Source organism: Hyaena hyaena, unplaced genomic scaffold (genome assembly GCF_003009895.1).
Source record: "Hyaena hyaena isolate Hyena2069 unplaced genomic scaffold, ASM300989v1 scaffold_226, whole genome shotgun sequence".
Taxonomy (NCBI): Eukaryota; Metazoa; Chordata; class Mammalia; order Carnivora; family Hyaenidae; genus Hyaena; species Hyaena hyaena.
In genome coordinates this window covers 1,835,134-1,858,784 of record NW_024080858.1, presented here as the reverse complement: position 1 = coordinate 1,858,784, position 23,651 = coordinate 1,835,134, and the positions used below count along the sequence as shown (strand labels likewise).

General features: G+C 39.1%; 1 protein-coding gene across 1 annotated transcript in view; it reads left to right on the top strand.

Annotated features, from left to right (window-relative positions):
- The window catches only part of HPGD (15-hydroxyprostaglandin dehydrogenase), a 28,370-nt gene extending 5,046 nt beyond the window's left edge, over nucleotides 1-23,324 (top strand). Inside the window, exons 4-7 of the mRNA XM_039243221.1 lie at nucleotides 6,796-6,892; nucleotides 19,248-19,324; nucleotides 21,814-21,977; nucleotides 22,484-23,324. Coding sequence (XP_039099152.1) covers nucleotides 6,796-6,892; nucleotides 19,248-19,324; nucleotides 21,814-21,977; nucleotides 22,484-22,622 — 477 coding nt within the window. The 3' untranslated portion in view covers nucleotides 22,623-23,324. The remainder of the gene's footprint in view (nucleotides 1-6,795; nucleotides 6,893-19,247; nucleotides 19,325-21,813; nucleotides 21,978-22,483) is intronic.
- The last annotated feature ends 327 nt before the right edge of the window (nucleotides 23,325-23,651 follow it).

Sequence of the window (23,651 nt, the reverse complement as noted above, 5' to 3'; positions counted from 1 at the left end):
ACAAGTTGTCGAGGCTAGGCTGTGCATGGGGTCATCCTGTCCTTGATAAGGTCATTCTAGTCTTGCAAAGCAGGTATGTGTAAAGTACAGAGGGGCCACTATATGTGTATAAACATACAAGGAGTGGCCCCCTGCTTCATGATAGCCTCCTGGTACATGATAAACTCCTTAAATACAGGAACTGAGTTATGTTTTTGCTTTCTCTCTTTCTTTCCTTCTTTCTTTTGCTGTAATCAACAAAATATCTTGAAGATAGTGCTTAGTCAATAAATATTTGACTTGAATCTACATTCCCACAAGTGATTGCTTAACTGTAATAACTTGGTGGGTGTACTGAGAATTATACTACCTCACAAAAGAGAGGAACGTGTAAGCACCACTTTGATAAGGATACAAGTTGCTCACCAAACTTGACAGATGTCTGAATCCTTTAACTGATCATAAACAGGGGTGCCCAGGTGGCTCAGTCGGTTGAGCATCAGACTCTTGATTTCAGCGTGGGTCATCATCTCATGGTCCCGAGATCAAGCCCTGCGACCTCACGCTGGGTGTGGAGCCTACTTAAGATTCTCTCTCTGTGCCCCTCCCGTGCGCACGTGCGCCCTCTTTCTCTCTCAAAAGAAAACTAACGTAAAAACACTCTCCTAATTCTTTTTAAAATTTGTCTCAGGTGTTCCTAGATATCATTAGATTTCAAAAGAACTTTAAAACTTATTTGTCAAGTTTCCCCCAAATCTTTCTGGGATATATGTATATGTTTAGAGACCTGACCTGTCAACTTTTATATTTATCTCTTGCTGACACTATAGTGTGAGCTCTTATTTTTTTAAGCCATATCTGAGCATATCTGCATTTTATATTTGTGAATTTAAGCCACTTTTATTTTTTTACCCTTCTTTTGGAACTTACTTCTTACACTTTAGTTCATATTTTAAAGTTACCAAGTTTTCTTTTTGTTTTTGATTTTTCCATTCCTTTCTTAAATTCCACTGGATACCTCTAATTTTTTTTTCTGCTGTTAAGAGTATTTTATTAATCTTTGGTCGTTGCCCCTGACCTATTATGAAGTCATTACATACTTTGCCAGATTTAAAAAAGAATGAATGTACAACCAGTTGAGAACTGCAGGAATATTTAAGAATATATTTTTTATAAACTTAATGCCACTTTCCAAAACCACATGAAGTAGCAAGAATTTCTTTGAACTTAGTTCTGCTAGTGAAAAAGCACAAATCCCACAGCCATTTTCTCCCTGAAGCATCACTACTGATATTTTTAATAGTTTCATCTGTGATATCTACAGACATTTTATAGCTAAAGTTCACTAGGGTATAAAGCTCCATATTTGTTGCATTCATAATGGACACCTGCTGTCTCTTCTCTGAGAAACCAGCTGTCAGAAAGCAGTGTGCAGTGATTAGAGTCAATATAAAGAACATGAAAATAGTGAAGAGATTATCTTAAAGTAATAGGATTTGAATTATGTATCTTCATCTGTCTGGGATGGTGTGTTTGCTTTAATGTAGCCTGGGTGAATACACAACTTGCCGCATGCTCTCACATTAACTGCAAATAGGAATTTCTGGAAAACCAGGAGATTTTTATTTGGTCCCTTTGACTACAACTCACTCTCCCGGATCCTTCCTCATTGAAACTATCTGGCTTTTACTTCTCTTTGGCCTCTGCTGACATAGGCCACTCCTTAGCTTAACTCCAGGAACTAATGATATTTGCTTAATTTTACATCTAGAGAGCAAGATATAACCTTTGTTACCTATATATAGCTTGAAAACAAGTTATTTCCCCTCCTACCTTCAACACCCATTTCAAGAGTAGATTAGACTCTGACCAGTCATTATCCTTCCAACTTGATTATCTCTGTCAGTATAATGCAAATATTTGCAAATATAAAAAAAAATAACATATATATTTTTTAGACTCTGAATATAATTTGCCTCCTTTTACAAGACCATGTACATGCTTTTGCATAGTTTTTCTGTGCTCCTGTCCCTGTCAGAGAGGAGCCACTTAGTTAAAGGACCTTACCACATACCCTTCCTCTTCTGGAATCTTGTACAACATTATTATACCATTCTTATAGGACTTACAAATTTTAAATAGAATTATTTTTATACCCATGCAGTATATGCCAGTATACTCTGAACTCTTTCAAGCCACAAAATTTTTGTTTTGTGAACAGGGTAGATGTTCAATGAATACTTATTGGATAAATAAATGCCATCCTATGATATTTGGCATACATGAGTATTCACTTTTATGTTTTAATACAATATTTGGATTATTTCCTAATATATCGGTGTTGCCAGACTGTATCATCTGTCCTTCCACTTTATTTCTAGCTGCTCAGAGCTCACTAAGAATGTTCAGGAAGGAAGGAATCTTTGAATAACTATCAAAGGTTACTCTGGGAATTGAATGGAGGTAGACTTAACTTTGAAAATTGATAAGGCCATTCTGTATTTCTTTTACTTTTTTATCCTTTAATATGCCTAACTAATTCCTTCCCATTCAGGTGGGATTTATAATCTAATTTGGACATACAACTAACATATATTGAATCCCTTAATGTACTTAGACAAAAATTAACAAACTAAATAGCTTATTGCTGTTCATTATTTTGTTCAGAAGTACAAGTGTTGACTAAAGATTTGCACTGGAAAGGGTATATGTTCAGAATCAGCCAAAACTAGAATCCAGCCCTGAATTTCGAATTCATGAATTTTTATTTCATTTCTGTGGTCTTGAGTTTCCTGGTTATAAGAGGATGGGGATAATCTCTTTGCCACTAAGAATGGTTAAACTTAAATAAACCAGAACTTACATGAAGTATCCAGCACAGTGCTTCAATATAATATTCATTCAATAAATCATATCTCTCCTCCAGATTGTAAAAGCTTATATTCTCTTCATTGGCACAATCTGGTTTCTATATGAGGTAGATTTCCCTGTGCTACTCTACCTCTAAAGAAAAATTGAGGAGGTGGATATAAATGGTGTCAAATGTACTCCCTTGTCTTAGCTCCCAAGGATGTTGATTACAAATTAAATTAGTAACTTCTTTCTGTTATTGCTACTCAATAATACCTAAATATCTCATTAGGCTCTAATAGTTAGACAAAATTTGCTAAATTTTAAGTAGTTCTACAAGGGGAAATACAATATTTACTGCCTAAATGAACAAAAATGGGAAAAGACTGGGCACAGAGAAACGAATGATGAAAAAAGATTTCAGGAAAAAAATGGTCAACTGTGTTAGTATTTCTTGAGAATTGGGCTGGTGAAAGACAAGAAACTTGAAAGGCAATGATTCATGTTTTAGATGACAGAATTTTTAAAATTATAAGTAGAATGTAGCACAAAGGACCCTAGATCGGAGGAAGATATGGGAAATGATAGATTAGGAAATTTCAGTGGCAAATACACAGGCCCACATGTATTATATATATGTCAAAGAAATAGGTGTATAATAGATGGCGTATATTATATATATTACATTATGTATCTATAAACTAAGAAGACATGATATCTGATAAGAAGAATTAAACAAATAAGCTACTACCATTTATCCATTTATCTTTGTTCCAGGGGAACTTACAAGTGGTTTTACTTATAGAATGCTTTAATCTGTGGAGAAAGTTAATTTAAGATTTGGAATACAGTGCGATTATAATTTTGGTTTTACATATAAAAATCGTTCGTAACCAAAACTATTGAATAAGCATGTGTTAATTTGGTCAGTAATTGAATTTTTATTCAAACTATGTGAAATTTGACATCGGATATTCTTTCTTTCTTTCTTTCTTTCTTTCTTTCTTTCTTTCTTTCTTTCTTTCTTTCGTTCTTTCTTTCATTCTTTCTTTTGTTCTTTCTTTCTTTCTCTTTTAGAGACAAATACAAAATATTTTGAAGGTCAAGTATAAAAATTGAGAGTTACCTTAGGGCACCTGGATGCGCTCAGTTGGTTATGTGTCCGACTTGGCCCAAGTCATGATCTCACATTTTGTGGGTTCGAGCCCCGTCACAGGCTCTGTGCTGACAACTCAGTGCCTGGAGCCTGCTTTGGATTCTATGTCTCCCTCTCTCTCTGCCTCCTATCCTGCTTGTGCTCTGTCTCTCAGAAATGAATAAATGTTAAAAACATATTTTAGGGCCGCCTGGGTGGCTTAGTCAGTTATGCGTCTGACTTCAGCTCAGGTCATCACTTCACAGTTTGTGGGTTCGAGCCCCGTGTCGGCCTCTGTGCTGACAGCTAGTTCAGAGCCTGGAGACTGTTTTGGATTCTGTGTCTCCCTCTCTCTCTGACCCTCCCCTGCTCATGCTGCCTCTCTCTCTCTCAAAAATAAATAAAACATTAAAAAATTAAAACATTTTTAAAAAGATTGAGAGTACCTTCATATAATGGACCAAAATAAAATAATACTATAAATTCCAGCTATCTTGTGTTTGTAGATAGAGCATGCATGTAATTTTCATTTTCTTTTTCTCCCCTAGATGCTTGCTATTATAATGACGAGATCTATGTGATACATAAACATTGCCAACGGACAAGAAATATATTTAGAATATTAACAAAAAAACATTTTATTCTGTGGTTTCCTAACATTTCATTTAATATATTGTCTGCATAAGGCTGAGACTGTTATAGGAAAAGAGGTGAAATATCATCTCTGGCCTAGCCAGAGCATATTAGACCCTGTTTTGTAGATTTACTCTGAGAACATTTTCATTTGAAGAGTTACTTGGTACTTGACCTGATAATGAATGAGAAAATAATCCTCTGTCCTCCTCCACCAAAGACCTGGGAATAAATCTTCCTTCTTAAAAAAATTAAAGCTTAAATATTCCCAAACTGTCTAACTGGCTGCACCTTGTCGATGTTGAAAACACAAAAGCAGGGTGTCAGCAAAGCTGTAAATACCTGAGAATAAAAGCATAGCGCCAATATGCATAAACAGAAATTCTGTCCAGACATGCTAGAGACTTAGGCAGAAACTACCAGAATCTAACTGACTTCAGTAATTTCAGCCATATAATTTTTTTACTTCTTATATAAACCATCAGTGTTTTTGGGTTTTTTTTTTCTTTTTAAAGGGAATCATGGGGAGATTTTTACTCATTCTCCCTAAGCCTACTTAATATGAAACTGACACATGGCTTAAGTGAATAGAATCTTCAATTTGCTCTTTTGTTCCAGAACTACTGTTAGGTAGAGAGGCAGCACTGAAAGCTTGTCAAGAAAACTCTAAAAGGACTTTTAAAAACAAAAGGCAAACACCAATAGATGCCCTCGGTTCCAGGCTCGTTACCTAGTTTGTCATGATCTTTACAATCTGGTAAAGAATGAAAAAAGGAATAACGATGTCAAAAGAAAATGTTCACCTTCTAAAAGTCTGAGCCAGAAAGGAGAGTGGTTCTGAAATCTAAAAGGGAAAATAAGGTTTCAAAAATAAGTTCTGTGTCACAGGTTGCTTCGGGGAGAGGTGAATTCTTTTTTTTTAAATATGGTTTATTGTCATGTTGGTTTCCATATAGAACCCAGTGCTCATCCGAACAAGTGCCCTCCTCCATGCCTATCACCCAATTTCCCCTCCCCCCCACCCACATCAACCCTCAGTTTGTTCTCAGTATGTAAGAGTGTCTTGTGGTTTGTCTCCCTCCCTCTTCTGAACTATTTTTCCCCTTCCCCTTCCCTATGGTCCTCTGTTAAGTTTCTCCTGTTCCACATATGAATGAAAACATATGGTATCTGTTCTTCTCTGCCTGACTTATTTCACTTAGCATAACACCTGGGTAGAGGTGAATTCTTAAATGTCAGACGCTTACAGTGGAAGAGTTGCCTATGCATGGAGGTGGGTAACAAGTTGAAGTAAACTCTCAGAAAGACAGTGGGAGAGTGAGGAACGAACTCAAGTGACAGACATCACAGAAGACTCTTATGTCCAACTAATGGAAAAGCCGGGGCACTGAAAGTGGGTAAAAGAGATATGTGATCTCACACAACACAGACTTCAGGACTGCTTGATACCGCGGCAGTGATATCAGAACCCAGTTTCTCTTCATCTCTCCAGTCTGCCTTCCTTCATGTTGGTTTCATCTTAAAGTGGGTCACATACAGGCTACTAAGCTGGTCCTGCCATGGAGAATGGGATTTCTGTGACTGAATGAATCAGCACCTCCACGAAACCTGGGGAGATCACCTTCCTCTGCATTACATGGGGAAGAAGTAGATACAAATGCGAAATAGACTTTGTATGAGAAGAAAAAAAAGAGAAAGAAAACTGTGTAGGAAATCAAGTGTTTCCACTCTTATATTTTCCAAAACCCAAAAGAATTAAACACAGCAGCTGAATATAAAATACCTGGATCCGAGAACCAGATGCTGAGAAGGGTAAATAAATTTTTAATCCAATGTTTAGAAAAGAAAAAGAATGTAATATACACGATACTGTATATACAAAAGAATACTATTTACTATATATGGACGGTGCTGAGAATTGAGGTCAAGTGACAAAACACTATGGGTATACACATTATTCAAAAAATCTCAGGCTGGGCAACTAAGTGAAGATTTACAGAGATGTGAGAGGAGGCAAACAAAAGAGAATGCAGTCAATGACTGGCTTTTAAAAAAGGCAAGCAGTCACTTGAAAAGCTTTCAGGGAATAGTATTTGCAGAAATCTCCCTGGGAATCTGCAATAGCAATAAAAACTTTGGTCTGTGACTATATGATAAAGTACAATGAATGTTTTCTCCCATTTATGCATCTGGATTAGGTTTCTGTTATCAGCGGAACCTATCTTGGCTTGGATTACATGAGTAAGCAAAATGGAGGTGAAGGCGGCATCATTATCAACATGTCATCTTTAGCAGGTAAGGACAGTTACTACATTAATAATAATTTCCTATTAGTCCTATGGACCGAAAAGTAAATCTTCATTAATGATAATTTCCTACTGGTAATTTGGGCCACAAAAGTAAATCTTCATAGTATATTTATTATCAGTTCAGGTTTGGAATTGAAAATGTGTTTACCTATTCTGTTTTGTTGTTACTGGCTCTATGGAACTTTCTATTGCATAATATCAGAAATTTGCAGTATGTGCAGCATTTATTTCTATTATTTATTTATTTATTTATTTAGAGGGTGCAAATGAGTGAGGGACACACACACACACACACAGGGAAAGAAAATCCCACGAGAAGGGAAGAGAGAGAGAAGTGGGACTCAACCAACCCAAGGGTGAGTTTTACCGGAAGAGGGGCTCTGCTCACCCAAAGTGGGACTCAGACTCACAAACTGTGAGCTCACAACCTGAGCCAAAGTCAGATGCTTAATGACTGAGCCACTGAGGCACCTTCTCTCTATTATTTTAAACTGTGACTTTTTAAGTACCTTTACTGTGGCTCTAAGCAATAATGCACGTGAAAGCGTCTTTGACAAGGTAAAAAGTCCTAAAACACCATTAAGGTATCTCTACTCCCATGTGACTTAGAAAGAGTACAGAACTTAGAAACATGGCATATATAGTCATTGGGATCTGTTGTAGGGGAAGCCAGACTTTACCTGTACTTTCTCAGGGTCTCTGGCTGGGCCTGAGAATTAAATTGACATAAGTCAGATTGACAGGAAAAAAAGCTTGTAGATTTTTATATGTCCATGAGAACCTTCATAGGAAACCCAAGACCCAAGAACGGCTAGGCCTAAGCATTTACAAACAAGGTTGTAGGTTGAACAAAGTGACTAACTGTGGGAAAGTGACTAAAACATATGGTGGGGGTGGGGGGAGCGCCTAAAGGAAGATAAGACTTATTTTAACAAGGTCCGTACAGATTTCTGTTGGCCTCAACTCCTCATCTCTGGTATTTCTTTCCTACTTGCTTATGCCTAGGAAGGACATATTTTACATGGGGACTTTATCACCTGCTTTCAGGAGGAAAACGAGAGGTCAGAGTACCCTTGTTGTACCTGCTGTTTTTTCAAGTGCCCTTAGGTCAAAGTAATCTTTATGCCAAAGTTCCACATTTGGAGTGACCTGTTCTGCCACCTATCAGTGCTAAACTGCTATAATAAATAGACCCACACGTGTAATGGCTTAAACATAGTATGATCTTATTCCTCACTTATATATCAGGTCAGGGCAAGATCGTTGTTGCCAGGAGCTTCTTCTATATGCAGTCACTTGGAGAGTGAGGCTGGCAGAAGCCCTTTGGCATGGAGTGTCCACAATTAGGATGGCAGTGGGGGGCTGAAGTGGGGGGTGACTCCTGTCTCTGCAACAGAGACAAAGAGAACACCAAGAAGGCAAAGCTGCTTTTCTACAACCCCCCGCCCCGTAATGGCACACCTCACTTCTGTTCATGGCCCAGTACAGGATTTGATCTCCCGGCTCACCTCACGCCAAGAGAGTCTGAGCATGTGGTTGAGCTACATGCCTAAGGAAAGAACGGATGTCAGTAGGCTGCTAATCTTCCTTGCCACAACGTGCAATCCAAAACTACATTTCATTCAGGGCAGGAGGCTTTAATACCACCTGATACCGTATTACTCAACAGTAGCTGTGATATTTGGCAGGAGTTTTCGAGCCGCTTAACCAGACAACTTTACTTTTAAAATTTTAGGGGGGAGGGGGGATATCATCAGTGATTCTTCAGTAGCTCAAATGAAGTTACGAAGTTTGAGAAGTCTGGCTGGTATTGAGAGCAAGTCTAAATTATTCGTGTCCAAATGTAGTGAGACTCTGTCAGGTTCTCTGGTTGGTTTCAGTGAGTGCAGTAATTTTAGGTGTTTCCCATCTCTCCCCCTTCTGCCCCATCTGCCAGTTCCGGTTATATTTCAGGAGTCCGGTTCGGGGTGCTCGATCACACCAGAGTCTGATTCTCTCCATTTTTATCTTCTCTGTCCTCTGAGAATCATTGTCAGAAGGGCCCTTAAGCTGCTGTGGTCCTGCCACCAGTGGAAACCTATAAATCTCCTTCCCTAGAAGTTCTCAAAAACAGCCTAGCATCTCATTTTGTGGGTTGCCTAAGGACAAAATGGCATCCCTGAAGTTATTGGAGAACTGAGGTGATACATTTTGCAGGGTAACCTTCTCAGGTAACTTTCTCAGAGTTGTTTTTCCTAATACAACATCTCTGTATAGATAGTAACATTTCAGTTCTGAGGATACAGTAGAAGGTGACAGCATGGGCAATACTTAGCAGAGATATTTGGCCTAAGGGAGCACCACCTTTTAGATTCTGGGATGCCGATCCCCTAAAGTCAAATTGTCCAGGCCATATATGCACTATTTTAAAATGAAATTATAAGGAAAAAATACACAGAGGATCGGAGGATTAATAAGAAGTATTTAATATTTTATTAAAAACAGAAATTTAGGGGCCTCTGGGTAGCTCAGTCGGTTAAGCTTCTTATGTTGACCTCAGCTCAGGTCATGATCTCATGGTTCGTGCTGACAGCTCAGAGCCTGGAGCCTGCTTTGGATTCTGCTCTCTCTCTCTCTCTACCCCTCCCCCACTTGCCCTCTGTCTGTCTGTCTGTCTCTCTGTCTCTCAAAACTAAATAAACATTTAAAAAAAGTTTTTACGTAAAAATATAAATGTGAAAAAACTTGGATTTTTTTTTTCCCCACCACCTGTGGTGGTGCTCAAGAGATAATTCCATGGATCGTGTCTTCAAGCTCACAGGCTAGAAAAGCCTATTGAGCCACAAGCACTGTAGAGAGAGCCTCTCGCCCTTCTGCCACTAGAAGTACTTAGTTCATTCCCTGGGAGCCTGCAAGGCCCCAGGGTTAGATCAATCTAGGACTCTGTGGGGGACATTCTGTACCATAAGGGTAGGCTTACTTGCCTCAAAGGAAGTATGAATAGCAAAATGCAATGTAGCACTGCCTTTCATCCAATAAAGATATTTAAATGTGGTAACAACACTTAACATTCATTGAGCACGTGCTGTGTACCCGATACTGTTTTAACCACTGTGTGGGCATTACCTCATTGAATACAACAACCGTGAAGTAGAGTCCGTAATCCCCCTTTAGTATATGAGGAAATCAAGGTAGGAGAATTTAAGGATCTTGCACAAGCATCCATAGCAAGGAAGCAAGAATGCTGGAATTCACATGCAAGCAGCCTGCTACAAGACCTCTTCTCTCCTAACCACAAGATTATCTATCTCTTCTGGGAGTTTGTTGCTTTGTCTCTCTATCTGTGACCATTTGGCCTAACTGCGAAGTAAAAGAAGCTGAATTCCTATACCTTGATTAAGCCAGGGAAATGTCTTCAGGCCTTCTGGGCACTGCTCTAATCTCAAGACGACATGACTACACCCCAGTGATATCTTAAGCTTTTGCCCCATTTGACACATGTAGCAAAGCCCTGAAAACATTCGAGGCGCTTCCCAAAGTCACAAGTCAAAACACGTCACTGTGAAGAGCAATTTAAGGATTACAATTAGACATCCACTTTGCTCTCTTGGCTAAGAGCTTGGTCTATCACACTACCTGCCCCTGGGTATTCATTCTCTCCTTCCCTATGTCAGGGTCAATGTCTGGAACCCTGTGTGGGTCTTTCTCTAATCATGCAGATAAAACAGTGATTGGATACAAAATCGGTGATAAGATCATTTTGGTGTCAGATTGCCTTCCTGGCACTCTTACAATTTAATGAATTCCCTAGCCTTCCAAACCACATCTCCACCTAATATTCCTCCCAGTCATGAGGGCAACTCTATTCGTAATGGCGAAGTAGCTTATCTGTGTCCATTCTGTATGACTCAGTGCCTCCATCCTTCTGAAGAAAGGTATCCTCCATTCATACTGCCTGACCACCATACCTGTTGCCTTTCTGCTATTTCCTCATTGTCATTGGCCAATCTGGACAGGCCGAGCCACCTCTCCTCCCACTCGGGTTTTGTCGTTAAGGTGCTTTCACCTGACAAACAGTATTAAGATGTACTGTCTTGTATTTTATTCACTCACCAAGAGCTTCTCTTCTTCCCATAATAAGATTAGTTTGATAAACATTCAGGATTTCGTAATGGTAGGAAAAGATCAGTGAGAACCTCTAAGGTGGCACATTTTCCTCAAAAATGCAATCAAAATTTGTATATCCTTGATGTCACAGCATGTTGGGAGAGGCCATATGACCAAAAGAGTCTTTGAGGAGTTACCAGAGTCAAAGGATTTTTTTTTCCAGGTATAATTAACAAAATTTAGAATAAGTATTTCTAATGCTAGCTTCCTCTGTGTTTTCCAAAAGTGCTTTCCAAACTTTCATTCCTCCCAGATTTTTCCCTGTTTTCCCCCTTACTGCTCACCCTGTTACGGAACAGCTTTGGGTCCTGTGCAACTCAACTGGTCTTTCCTCACAGTCACTTAACACAGATGCGGTGGAGCCCTTCACTGTCAGTAAAACCTTAAGTTGAAACACTGGTTTGGGCAGAGAAGTTAATGAGTAATGACCACTGATGCAGACCAAGTATCAAATGCAATTAATAAGTGTAACAAACAGGAGCAAAGCAGAGAGCAACTCCTCAGAATACTGAGGAAAGGGTGTGCTCCGTCTGGAAATGCCAGAAGTTGTTCTGATCACTGTTAAACACGTAGACTCCTCGGTAGAAGTTTCTGTCTATAAACATATAAAGCTGCACTCATTTTGCCACCTTCATCCTTCCCTTAAAAAAAGAAAAGGGTGAGAGGAACAACAGAGTGAGGTCTGGTATAATGCAGGTACTTCAACAGCTGTGCTCTGAGCCGGTTACATCCTGTAAGTGTCAACTGTGCTTCTTACATGGTTAGTTGCTTCACGCAGAGGGAAGGACAAAGCAGTTGTCACAGGAAAAGCACTCTGCTTGCCAATCCTGCTTCCACCCACCCATGTACTCAGCCACCAAGGTCTTTCGATGGGGGCCTTCTCTGCCTCTGACAGTCACTCAATAGCATTTTGTGAGAGATCCCATTAGGGTATTTCTTTTGCTAAGATTAAAAACAATAAATAAGAAAACTTATTTTCTGAAAACATTTAGGGTCTCAAGGAAATACTTGAGTATGTCTTCAATACCAGCCCAGTAACATACTTACCTGAGCCAAAAGTTTCATCTAAGCTAATGCAATCAGCTTGCCATTTATGTTAAGGTGGGTGTGCTGAAGTGATCACTTTAAGTAACAAATTCAACTTCATCATACATACATTAGTGAGCATGTGCAGAAAGGAAAATAGGGGTATGAAAGTAACGACACAAAATTTCTACCTGAAGAGCCATATATCAGTATCCCTAACCAACATGGCAGAAGCAAATAGAATGGCATAGAGTGTTTAAGTAGAAACATGATACCGAATTGCAAGGCACTGGGAATCCCATGGCCTGAAGAGCAGTAGTTGGACAGGAATGCTGCAATAGACCAGAAATATTGGGTGAGTTAAAATGCTGATCACCTTCTTTCATCTCCAAGCCAAAAGTAAAAAGAATCATGCGGTACCACCCTCTGCAAATATTCTTTTTTTTAAATAAGTGCTTACTTCTATATTTTGAGAGACAGATATGCATAGAGAGTGAACAGGGTAGGGGCAGAGAGAGGGAGAGAGAGGGAGAGAGAGAATCCCAAGCAGGCTCCATGCTGTCCACACAGAGCCTGATATGGGGCTCGATCCCATGAGCTGTGAGATCATGAACTGAGCCAAAATCAAGAGTTGGATGCTTCACTGACTGAGTCACCCAGGCAGCCCACCCCACCATTTTTTTTTTTTTTGGTTTATTTATTTTGCAGGAGACAGAAGCAGCACAAGTGGAGGAGGGGCAGAGGGAGACAGGGAGAGAGGGAATCCCAAGCAAGCTCTGTGCATCCAGTGCAGAGCTTGACACAGGGCTCAAACCCACAAACCATGAGATCATGACCTGAGCTGAAACCAAGAACCGGATGCTTAGCCAACTAGGCCATCCAGGCACCTCAGAACTAACAAAGTTAATTCTTAACAAGCAAAATTACCTTTCTGGAAAGATTTCCATTACAGAAGATGCAGTAGTTTTATGAATGCTTACACCACTTTTGATGTCCTGTCACACTCTAAAGCATGATTTGCTAATGGCACACATGATACTGATGGAAAAATCCAGCACCAGATAAGGTGTTCTGTTGTGTGGAAACCACATAATGAGGAAGTGCACCGATTACTTGGGTCAGCTTTCTGCACGCACATAGATAAACAGATTCTCACCAGTTCTTCCTTCTCCCTCCTCTTAGAAGAGCGATGGTTAAAACAGAAAGATGGGTAGCCAGTTTCTTTTTTGACTGTAAAGAAAATGCAAGGGGTTCAGATTCCTGCATCCTGGCTGAGCTGCTGAGCTACCTAAACTCATTGGTGTCCTTGGATTCTCAAGTTATTTTCCTAAGTGGAATTTCTTCAGCACTTCTGTGTAATCTATTTTACATGACTTCCATCCATTTAAAAGAAAATGTGTTTGGCGATTCAATACTATTGCCCTGTCTGAGGAGATTTTCAGTTTTTTTGCACAAAAGCTTTTTGAGCTTTTTACCTTCCATGAGCTGTAGAGGTTAAAGCTTCTGTTGTAAATATGGGCAGAAAGAATATTAAAGATAGAAGAACTAATGTGGAAATGGAAATTATATTTTTCTAAATGACTTCCTTCTATGTTCTGTAATTACATATGTAATTTTCAGGTATTTAAATTTTTTTTTGTAATTATCTCATCAGTCAGTGCTATTTGGTGTTATTATCCTGAGTGTTTATAGAAAACATTTATTTTGTGGGTAGAATTTCTCCTTCTATTGATTTTTTCTTTCCTTTTTTTTTTTTTACATTTCTTTAAATGTTTGTTTATTTTTGAGAAAGAGAGAGAGTCAGCGTATTAACAGGGGAGGGCCAGAGAGATAGGCAGACACGGAATCAGAAGCAGGCTCCAGGCTCTGAGCTGTCAGCACAGAACCCGACGCAGGGCTCAAAGTCATGAACTGTGAGATCATGAGCTGAGCCGAAGTCAGATGCTTAAGCGCTAAGCCACCCAGGCGTCCCTATTGATTCTTTTTCCTAAATGACTGTATACTCAGGGTGGACATAAACCTGTAACTAATTAGACCTATTATATTTTGGAGAGACTCCTTATGCAATTCTGTAAGTCAGCTTGCACCATGCTGGGTCTAGACTAAGGATTTAAAAATATATATTCTTTTAAAATAAAGTTTATTTATTTATTCTGAGAGAGGAGAGAGAGTGGGAGGGGCAAAGAGAGGGAGAGAGAGAATCCCAAGCAGGCTCCACGCTGTGAGTGCAGAGCCCAGTGTAGGGCTGGAACTTGCCAACCGTGAGATCATGACTTGAGCTGAAATCACAAGTTGGACATTTAACCGACTGAGCCACCCAAGTGCCCAGGTATAAGGAACCCATTTTTAAGCACAAAGATTTCTCTCTCGAAACATTAAACAAAATGTCATTTCTTTAGAGATGGCTGTCTCATTGCCACAATCCTTTGTTTTCTTTTTGTTCTTAAATCCTTTAACATGAATACCCTGTACATATTGGTATTAATTTGCAAGATGTTAAAAACCCACATTGATTCCAGCAGCTGGGCTTGTAGTTACAACACTTGGCAATACTTCCCTTAAACTTGGATGCCTGGCAGTGGTCTGGCCATTCAACCAGCGAATTTCCACTCCCCCCTGCACCAAGGGGTCTCCCATTAGTTTAACACATTTTGGTAGAGTGTATTTTAGTTACTGCTTCCCTATACTTTGTACTTGAAAGGAGCTAAACACATAGATATGAAATGAATGTACTTCTATAAATCCTCTTGAATTAGGATTAGCAGCAGCCTATGGTCCACCAGGGTTCAGAAGCCCAACCAAATTAGGACACGGTACCAGATTTGTGTCATTGTGGCTCAAAATGCACATTTTCATAAAAAGACATAATGTGGATAAATAAGTCTGTGAAACGAGATTTGAGGATGTTTCATCTTAAGGAAAAATGTTTATGTAGAACAACAGCAACAGTGGTGCTTATTATGTGCCAGGCACTGCTTAAAGTGGTTGATGTCAATTAGCTCATTCAAGACTCTGCGGCTACTATTACTGCTCTAAGTTCTCAGAAGGAAAACATCACAGTAACCAGCACTTACTCCTTTCTTTAAAGGAGTAACATGGCTCATCATGGGGGATTCAAAATTTGAACTCAGCCAGCCTGGCACCCAGAGGGCAAACCACTGTGCTACCCACCCCCTGATACATTTGGTGAACAGGACATTTGTGAGTGGTAAATAGCGTAGGAAAGGGTTGGTCACAGGCAGCCTCCATGAGCTTTGTTTGATCGGAGGGGTGCAATGAAAGCCCGAGCAGAGTGAGTCGTGCAGCACCTGCATGGCAAGGAGAGTGACTCTTTTCAGTACTTTTCATTGTCAAGAGAAATGGAATTGTAGCTGGAGGAGAATGCGAGACCAAGCAAGGTGCGATTTTTAGACAAGTGATACAGAGTCACATTCTCATCTCATCATTTGATTCCGCACTTGATAATGCTGACCGGGTAGGGCTTCCAAGAATACCATCTTTAACTTCTCGGACACAGTGCTTGGCTTGCTCTCTTCCTGCCTCCATTGGGTTCCTTCTTCTCAGTCTCTTTTGCTTGGTCATCCTCCTCTACCAGACATGGCTGGCATGTATAGTTGTGCAGGTTATAAACTATAGAATTTGGCATCGTGGGGCACAATTTACACACACTCCCATGTTCATGGTATTTCCAGAGGCCTACCATAATCGCCCTGCACAGTTCTATGTGCTGACCCTGATTGCCAGCCTCAGAGCACATTTTTATGTGAAGCACATAGAAATAACATATGTTGGTGCTGGGGGTCTGAGATAAGTAACAAGTACAGTTAACCAGGACTGAAGCTAACCATGGTAGCAATAACATTATTGCTAAAAGAAAAGTGGGTCTTGAGATCCAGTAGGAAATGTTGGACTTCTGAAATCTTTCAGAATAAAATCACTGTCAAAAAGAATAATGAAAACTTTTTTAAAAAGCCTTTATCCCCCCCTTTTCAGCCTTCTTTTCACAGCAGCAAACTGAGGTATAGATAATAAATTTCTGCTTGAACAGTCAAATAGCAAACTGGGGGAAAAGCATGCAGATGCAGATCTCTAACCCACTCTACCTTTTTGAAACATAAGAAGTAACAGTTAAGATCTATATGTGCTGGGAAGATTTTTAAAAATAAAAAACTCTATTTAATTAAATTAACTGGGGCATGCCTAAGTAACTGAAAAAAGGATGCTCTTAGTTTGTAATACCCCCAAACTGGAAACAATCCAGCTATCTATCAACAGGTGAATATATATGCAATTGATGGGTCTATTCTTACAGTGGAGTACTATTCAGAAAAGAAAAAGAAATGAAATGAGCTATTGATTTACACTATGGTGTGGATAAAGCTCATAATTATCCTGAGTGAAAGAAGTCAGACGAAGAAAGAGTTTACAATATGTGATTACATTTATATAAACTTCTAGAAAAAGCGGACTGTAATGACACAAAGCAGATCAGCAGTTGCCTAGAGCAGGGAGTGAGGACAGGAAGCAGAAGGAAGAGATGACGAAAGGGCACGAGGAGAATTTTAATTGATGGATATGTTCAGTATCTTGATTGTGGTTGTGGTTTCCTGCGTGTTTACATATGTCAGAACCTACTGAACTGTACACTTGAAGTCTATGTAGTTTATTGTGTGTCAGTTATGCCTCAATAAAGCTATGAAAAAAATAAAGGAAAAAAGAACACGATTTCTGAATGTCTGCTGTTGATTTATACAGCCTTTGATCTAATATCAAAAAGCAAAAGCAATGCACAAGTCAACATCTTGCAGGCTAGCAGTGAAAATGTCATTATAATGTTATAAGATTCATAAAACCAAGTGGCGCTTTAAAAACACAAGCAAATTTCTCCCATTCTGGTTGCATTTACAGTTGTGCCTTTAAAGGGAAGTATATGTTTTGTGCTTGCCTCTTTAAATGGAACCAACCACACAGTACTTGATTTATTTCACTTCTGTGACACTTTGAACCAGCTTGGGTTCAGAAGTTCAGTACCTTCGCAGAAGTAACAAAAATCCATTCTAAGTTCATCTTTGACAACGTTTATGAACAGTGTCCTTGTGCTTTTTGTCTCTGTGGCTGTGCCAGCTTATCTCTGCTTAAGGCTCACTCTGCATTTCCTGCTGCCCGGTGGACACCATCCTACCACCAGCTGCCTTTATCTCTTAAACATTTAAGGAGGGGCGAAACCATGAATAACTCCGAAGAGCCAGAAGCAGCAGTGCCTGGCTGCACCCATTTGTTCCCTTTATCCCAGAGTCCTGATACACCTGTGTACCCTGGGAAGCCATCATAAATTCTTGCTGGCTGACCTCAATGAACTTAATTAACTTACACATTTTACTGAACCTAAAAAAAAAAAAAAAAAAACAACCAAGAAGAGAGCCACATGTTATAATACTTTGAGATCACTGGGTGGATGCACTCCGTGTGATCTACCATCCTCAGGGATTTAAACTGCTCTTGAGCAAACATACTTTATAAATTGAGACCTGGCAGGCACCCAGGGAGTGGTTAAGGTCTGGTTAAGGTCTGCGTTTATTGCTGAACTTTGGCACCACACGCTCAACTGATTGGTGGTGCTCTGGGACTAGTTAACTGGGTGGAGATGAACACGTCTCAGCAGAATAATTTAGTATTATTAGCATGATATTTGATATTAATAACATTATAGTAATCAGGGATCACTGTTCCTTGACTCAGAGAAAGCACAAATTTTAAAAACATTAAAATGAGTTTAATGGAAGAAATGGGTTAAAACCTGAAATATACGGATGGCTCTAGTTTGAAGTATCCCTATTGATTAGGGAATTGACAATTCTGAGAAGTAAACTGGATAGTAATGGAACTAGAAATAGAACTTGCTCATTCAGGAAAAGGTTTTCCCTTGCGTTTTGTTTCTTTTGGGGGGTTGTGCCAAGAGGTAAGGGAGAAAAGATGCTGTGCATGCCACAGTACTGCTATTTCTGCAGGCTTTGAATTTAATCATGCATTCAACTGCATTACAAATAGTAACTGTTGTGCATATGTGGAAAATTAAGCCAATTCTACAATTGCTTGAATTCTGGTAGAGTGCATAATTATGAAATGAAATAAAATAGAACCATCCATTTTAGTTGTGGTTTTCTTTCCTTTTTTTCTGATTTGCTTTTCCTAAATCATGGGCAAGAAGATCTAGGCACCTACTACAGATTGAAATCAAAAGAAGTCATTTTGAGTTTTCTTAAACACTTCAAGGCGTCATTCATACTAATTTATAGCAAAGACAAATAATCTCCAAATCTCGCTTAAGAAATTTGAACTTCCTCAGCCATTTGGAAGTATTACAAATGTATAATATATACTTTTTAAAATCCAGCCTTAAAAATCTGAAAATTGATGGTAACTTACTGGATTTAAAGATGGTTCTGTTTGGGGCGCCTGGGTGGCTTAGTCGGTTAAGCGTCCGACTTTCGCTTGGGTCATGATCTCGCCGTTCGTGGGTTCGAGCCCCGCGTTGGGCTCTGTGCTGACTGCCAGCTCAGAGCCTGGAGCCTGTTTCAGTCTGTGACTCCCTCTCTCTCTGACCCTCCCCTGCTCACGCTGTCTCTCTCTCTCTCCTAGAAATAAATAAAAAAAATAAAATAAAATAAAGATGGTTCTGTTTGTGATTGATTTATGAGAGAGAGAGAGATTGTGAGCAGGGGAGGGGCAGAGAGAGAGGGAGACACAGAATCTGAAGCAGGCTTCAGGCTCTGAGCTGTCAGCACGGAGCCTGGCATGGGGCCCTAACTCATGAGCCACGAGATCATGACCTGAGTGAGCCGAAGTCAGACGCTTAACTGGCTAAGCCACCCAGGTGCCCCTGTTTGTGGTTCAGATAACACTGATTTCTCATGACAGAAGGTCAGGGAGAAAGAAGGGCTTACATATCACTCTTGGCTTCATTCCTAGGCTGTCACTCACATACCAATAATTCTGGACAGCATAGTAGAGCTCATGGAAGGAAAGTTGTCTAATAATTACTTTAGTGTATTTTTTAGAATAAGCTTAAAACGGAACAGGCACAGCTTATCCGTTTGCATAGCAACTATTTATTGGTTTCTGTCTGCTTATTTTTTGGTTCAGTTGCTGAAATTTTTTGTTTGTTTCAGGACTCATGCCCGTTGCACAACAGCCTGTTTATTGTGCTTCAAAGCATGGCATCATTGGATTCACACGCTCAGCAGCGGTGAGGATACAACTGCAGTATCTCCTTTTCTCTTTCTGTGCTTATATGAAACATGAGTTCTAGAACACTGAGGGGCATAAAATCAGAATTCAACACATCTGGATTAAAGATGGAAAAATAAACTATCCTTTAATCTCTATTATAAAAAAAATGGTTTTCAGGTCACATCAAGAAGCAAATGAAGACTAGATCCTTTTGAAATGAAGTTGGTCCTAAACACAGATGTGTTATTGAAAAAATATCCTAAGGGCGAGAAATGGGAAGATATTCTTTATTTTTAAAATTGGCTCCAAATTTAAAAAGTATTAACTTTAGTCCTCCTTGAGTAGAATATGTAGTGTGCTCCTGATATGACTTATCACTGGAAATATGACAGAAAGAGCACGCGGGGCGGGGGGTGGGGGGGACTGGCAGGGGGAACAGGCATTTACCAGAGAGAGTAGACAAGGGTAACACCTCCATGGGGGCCTAGGGGGAGAGGTGTGCAGAGCTAAGAATATTTTAGGCCTAACTGACCACATGCATTGATGGCATGAAGTGAGATTGCTTGCCTTTTTATAATAACTGAAGAAAGCCAGTTTGAATGGAACCTGAGGAGGAAGGGAAAAGTGGGAAGCAGGAGCCAGCTGAAAAGCAGCTTGTGGGCCACAGTCCTGAGCTCAGATCTATTCTAAGTGCAGCCATCGGGGGTCTTTTATGCAGAGGAGTGATAAGATCGGGTTCCATTTTTAGAAGACCATTCTGGCTACAATTTAGAGAAAGTATTAGGGCAGGTGTAGAAGAGAATTAGGACAAGAGTCACACAGTTGGGGAAGTCTCTGCAGTGGTCAGACTAGGTGAGACAAAGAGAGGAGGCAGACAGAGATACACATAGAAAAGATGGGGACAGAGAAAATAGATGCGCAAAAAGTAGATGTTCAGTCAAAAGGGAAGACAAGCAGCTCTCATCCTCTTAATTCAAATTGATTGGAGACTTTTATTTACTTTGCCAAGACCTAATCTGTAATTCAACTTTCAATGAACACACAAAGCTATTACAAAACAAAGTAAATCTGAAATACCGGAAACGTCCTTTTTACAATGACAAGAATGGACTAGAATGGAAACCTGTACAGTCAGTTTACTCGCAAACACTGAATTAAAGAATACTGAACTGTTGTTGCTCGTAGGAGAAATACAGGGTTACGTCCCTTTGAGCCTCTGGTCCCAGCATTTTTGATCAACCATCCATAGCCTGGATTAAATATATTTGTATCTAAACACATCTTATTTAATATGTATTATGTTCAATATGTATTGTATTAACATGACCAACCGCATTTATGCCTCCTGCCTGCGTGAAGCTTATTTAACACATGTAGTTTCTCTCTAGAGAAGGCACGTGCCAGACTTCCTACAGTTAGAAACACTGAATAGCACTTCACTGCTATGCTTGGGAATCATTTTAAATAACCAAGTCACCAACAAAAGGCACAAAAATGAGAAAAACATGGACTAAATATATCAAAAAAAGGACACTTGTTTATAAGAGCTGAAAAGGAAAGATCATCATTTTTTATCTTAGCTGAAACATTTGTGTATAGCAACTCAATTTTCCCACTGCTCTGTGCTTGTCCATAAATGACCCCAAAAGCTCTATGACTGTTGATTTTGGGGGTCACAAGTAAGCAAATAGAATCTAAAAAGAATTGACTGCATTTCGTTCTATAGATACTTTAAAATCAATAGGTGGAAAATTAAGCCAAAGAATGCTTGTCTGAAAATACTTAAATTGCCTTCCAGATAGTACATATTATCAAGAGCATCTTTAGAATCCACCAAAGTCACGGGGTGCCTGGGTGGCTCAGTCAGTTAAGTGTCCAACTTGGCCTCTTCAGGTCATGATCTCCCGGTTCATGGGTTCAAGCCCCACGTCGGGCTCTGTGCTAACAGCTAGCTCAGAGCCTGGAGCCTTTTTCAGATTCTGTGTCTCTCTCTCTCTCTGACCCTCCCCTGCTCACACTGTCTCTCCCTCTCTCAGAAATAAATAAAACATTAAAAATTTTTTTAAAAATCTATCAAAGTCCCAAACTTTCCACCAACAGTACTTTTTTAAGGGAATATTCCCTGTTATACAATCATTGTCTTCCAAGAGCAAACCTGAGATACTAGTTCTGTGGGTCAGCTTTTTACATTTCGGTTCCTGCAGAGTGCAGTAGATAAGAGCAGCTTAAATAATCAAGTATTTTCAGGAGTTTCCAGTAAAACTAATTTTTCAAGAATTAGTTAGCTGAGGCTTTCAGGAATTCATTCAGCATTTTAGGTATGTATTCTTTTGCTTTCTGCTCCCCATCAACCTTAACACTGTCATTGTCATGTAGCTGGAAGGATATCTGAGTAGCATTTTTCACTCCTGAGTCTTTGAACTGAACTGGTTTTAATTATCAGCGTGCCCCATGTTATACATTTAGAGAGCTCGAAAACTGCAACCTTCTCCTTCTAATTGACAGATGGCAGCTAATCTCATGAACAGCGGCGTTAGACTGAATGCCATTTGTCCAGGCTTTGTTAACACACCCATCCTTGAATCCATTGAGAAAGAAGAAAACATGGGACAATATATAGAATACAAAGATCACATCAAGGATATGATGAAGTTCTATGGAATTTTGGAGTAAGTAAAGCAGCTTCCTTTATATCATGCTGCAAGTACTATCTAGTCTCAAGCAATAAAGAGGGAGGAAATAACCTTTTAAATTTGAGAAACTAACGCCAGCTTTGACGTGTTGGTTCGGCAACTCTCAAAAGAAATTTTTTTTTCTGGTTTCAATAAACGTTCTCTCTAATTTTTCACGATTCTACTTTAATACCATTTTTATCTGAGAAGTCTGAGACCTATAAGATCAAGAGGAGAAAATAATCATTTTCTCAATGTAAACGATAAATTCATAAGTTCTTCCTGTCAAAATGACAGGCTAGGCATGGAAATCTATGACTAAGTTTATCATATAATTTAGTTAATAATCAAATTGAATAAAATACGGAGGTAGCGATAGCTTCACGATACACATTTCCCTGATACTTGTTAAAGGTAGTAGATTCTCCAAACACAATTCGAAATGTAGTGATAATTATGCCTCATATTGAAATTTAAAAAAACAGTGTTTCCTTTATTTCTAGCCCATCGGTTATTGCCAATGGATTAATAACGCTCATTGAAGATGATGCTTTAAATGGAGCTATTATGAAGATCACAACTTCTAAGGGAATTCATTTTCAAGACTATGAAACAACTCCATTTCACGCAAAAACTCAGTGAACATCTGTATCATCCATACCTGAAAATAAGAACTAATGACTTCTATTAGACCATATCTTCATTTGAATATAGCTTTTTAAAGGAAATGTTTTTGTCTGAAGCTTTCCTTCATGCATTTGCTATTCATTTTATTTCCAAATGATTAGTTAAGTATTTGGATTAAAAAAAATCAGGAGCTATCAAAAATATGATGTGAAGCAAAGCTAACTTTTGATCTTTATAGTCTAAGTCATGATTAAAACAAAGGATATTCAAGGAATATTCTACCTTTCAGAAAATATATTTAAATTTGTGGTACATAAATATTAATGTTTTTCGGAATATCATTTCAAAGGAGATACTTGAATTGTTATTTAAGTCAAACCAGATGTAAAAATCTCATTTTGTTTTTATGTTCTCAAGAGAGACGCTACCTACAATGGCAAATTTTTAGGAACAATAACTTATATGCCACCTTTCAGCTGAACATTTCAGCTCTTTAAAGTTGTGGCATATTTGGGGGCCAGTTAAGAAATAAATTATAGTGTGAATATACCCCAAATGAAAAATCTGATGTATGAGAAAATGACAGAAAGTAACTGGTTGAGATGTTGATCCATAGTTCAGCCTCCCATATAGGAAAGCCATTTCTTTCCTGTTTGCTAATTTTAAGAAATTTAATTTTGAGGGCACCTGGGTGGCTCCAGGCAGTTGAGCAGCTGACTCTTGATTTCAACTCAGGTCATGATCTCACAGTTCGTGAGTTTGAGTCCCATGTCAGCCTGTTTCAATTCTCTCTCTCCCCCCGCCTCTCAGTCCCTCCCCCCTCAAAATAAATAAGCTTTAAAAAATTATATAAAAAATGTAAAAACAAAAAACAAATTTAATTTTCTCCAGAAATCTCAGGAATAAAACTTGTACAGTTACAGCAAAAAGGACGGTTAATGCTCCTTAAATATTTTACTTAAGATAGCCTCATTAAGAAAAAAATACAAATGTAATATTTTTCAGATAACTTCTTTGTTTATTTGTACCAATTTCAAAAGTGCC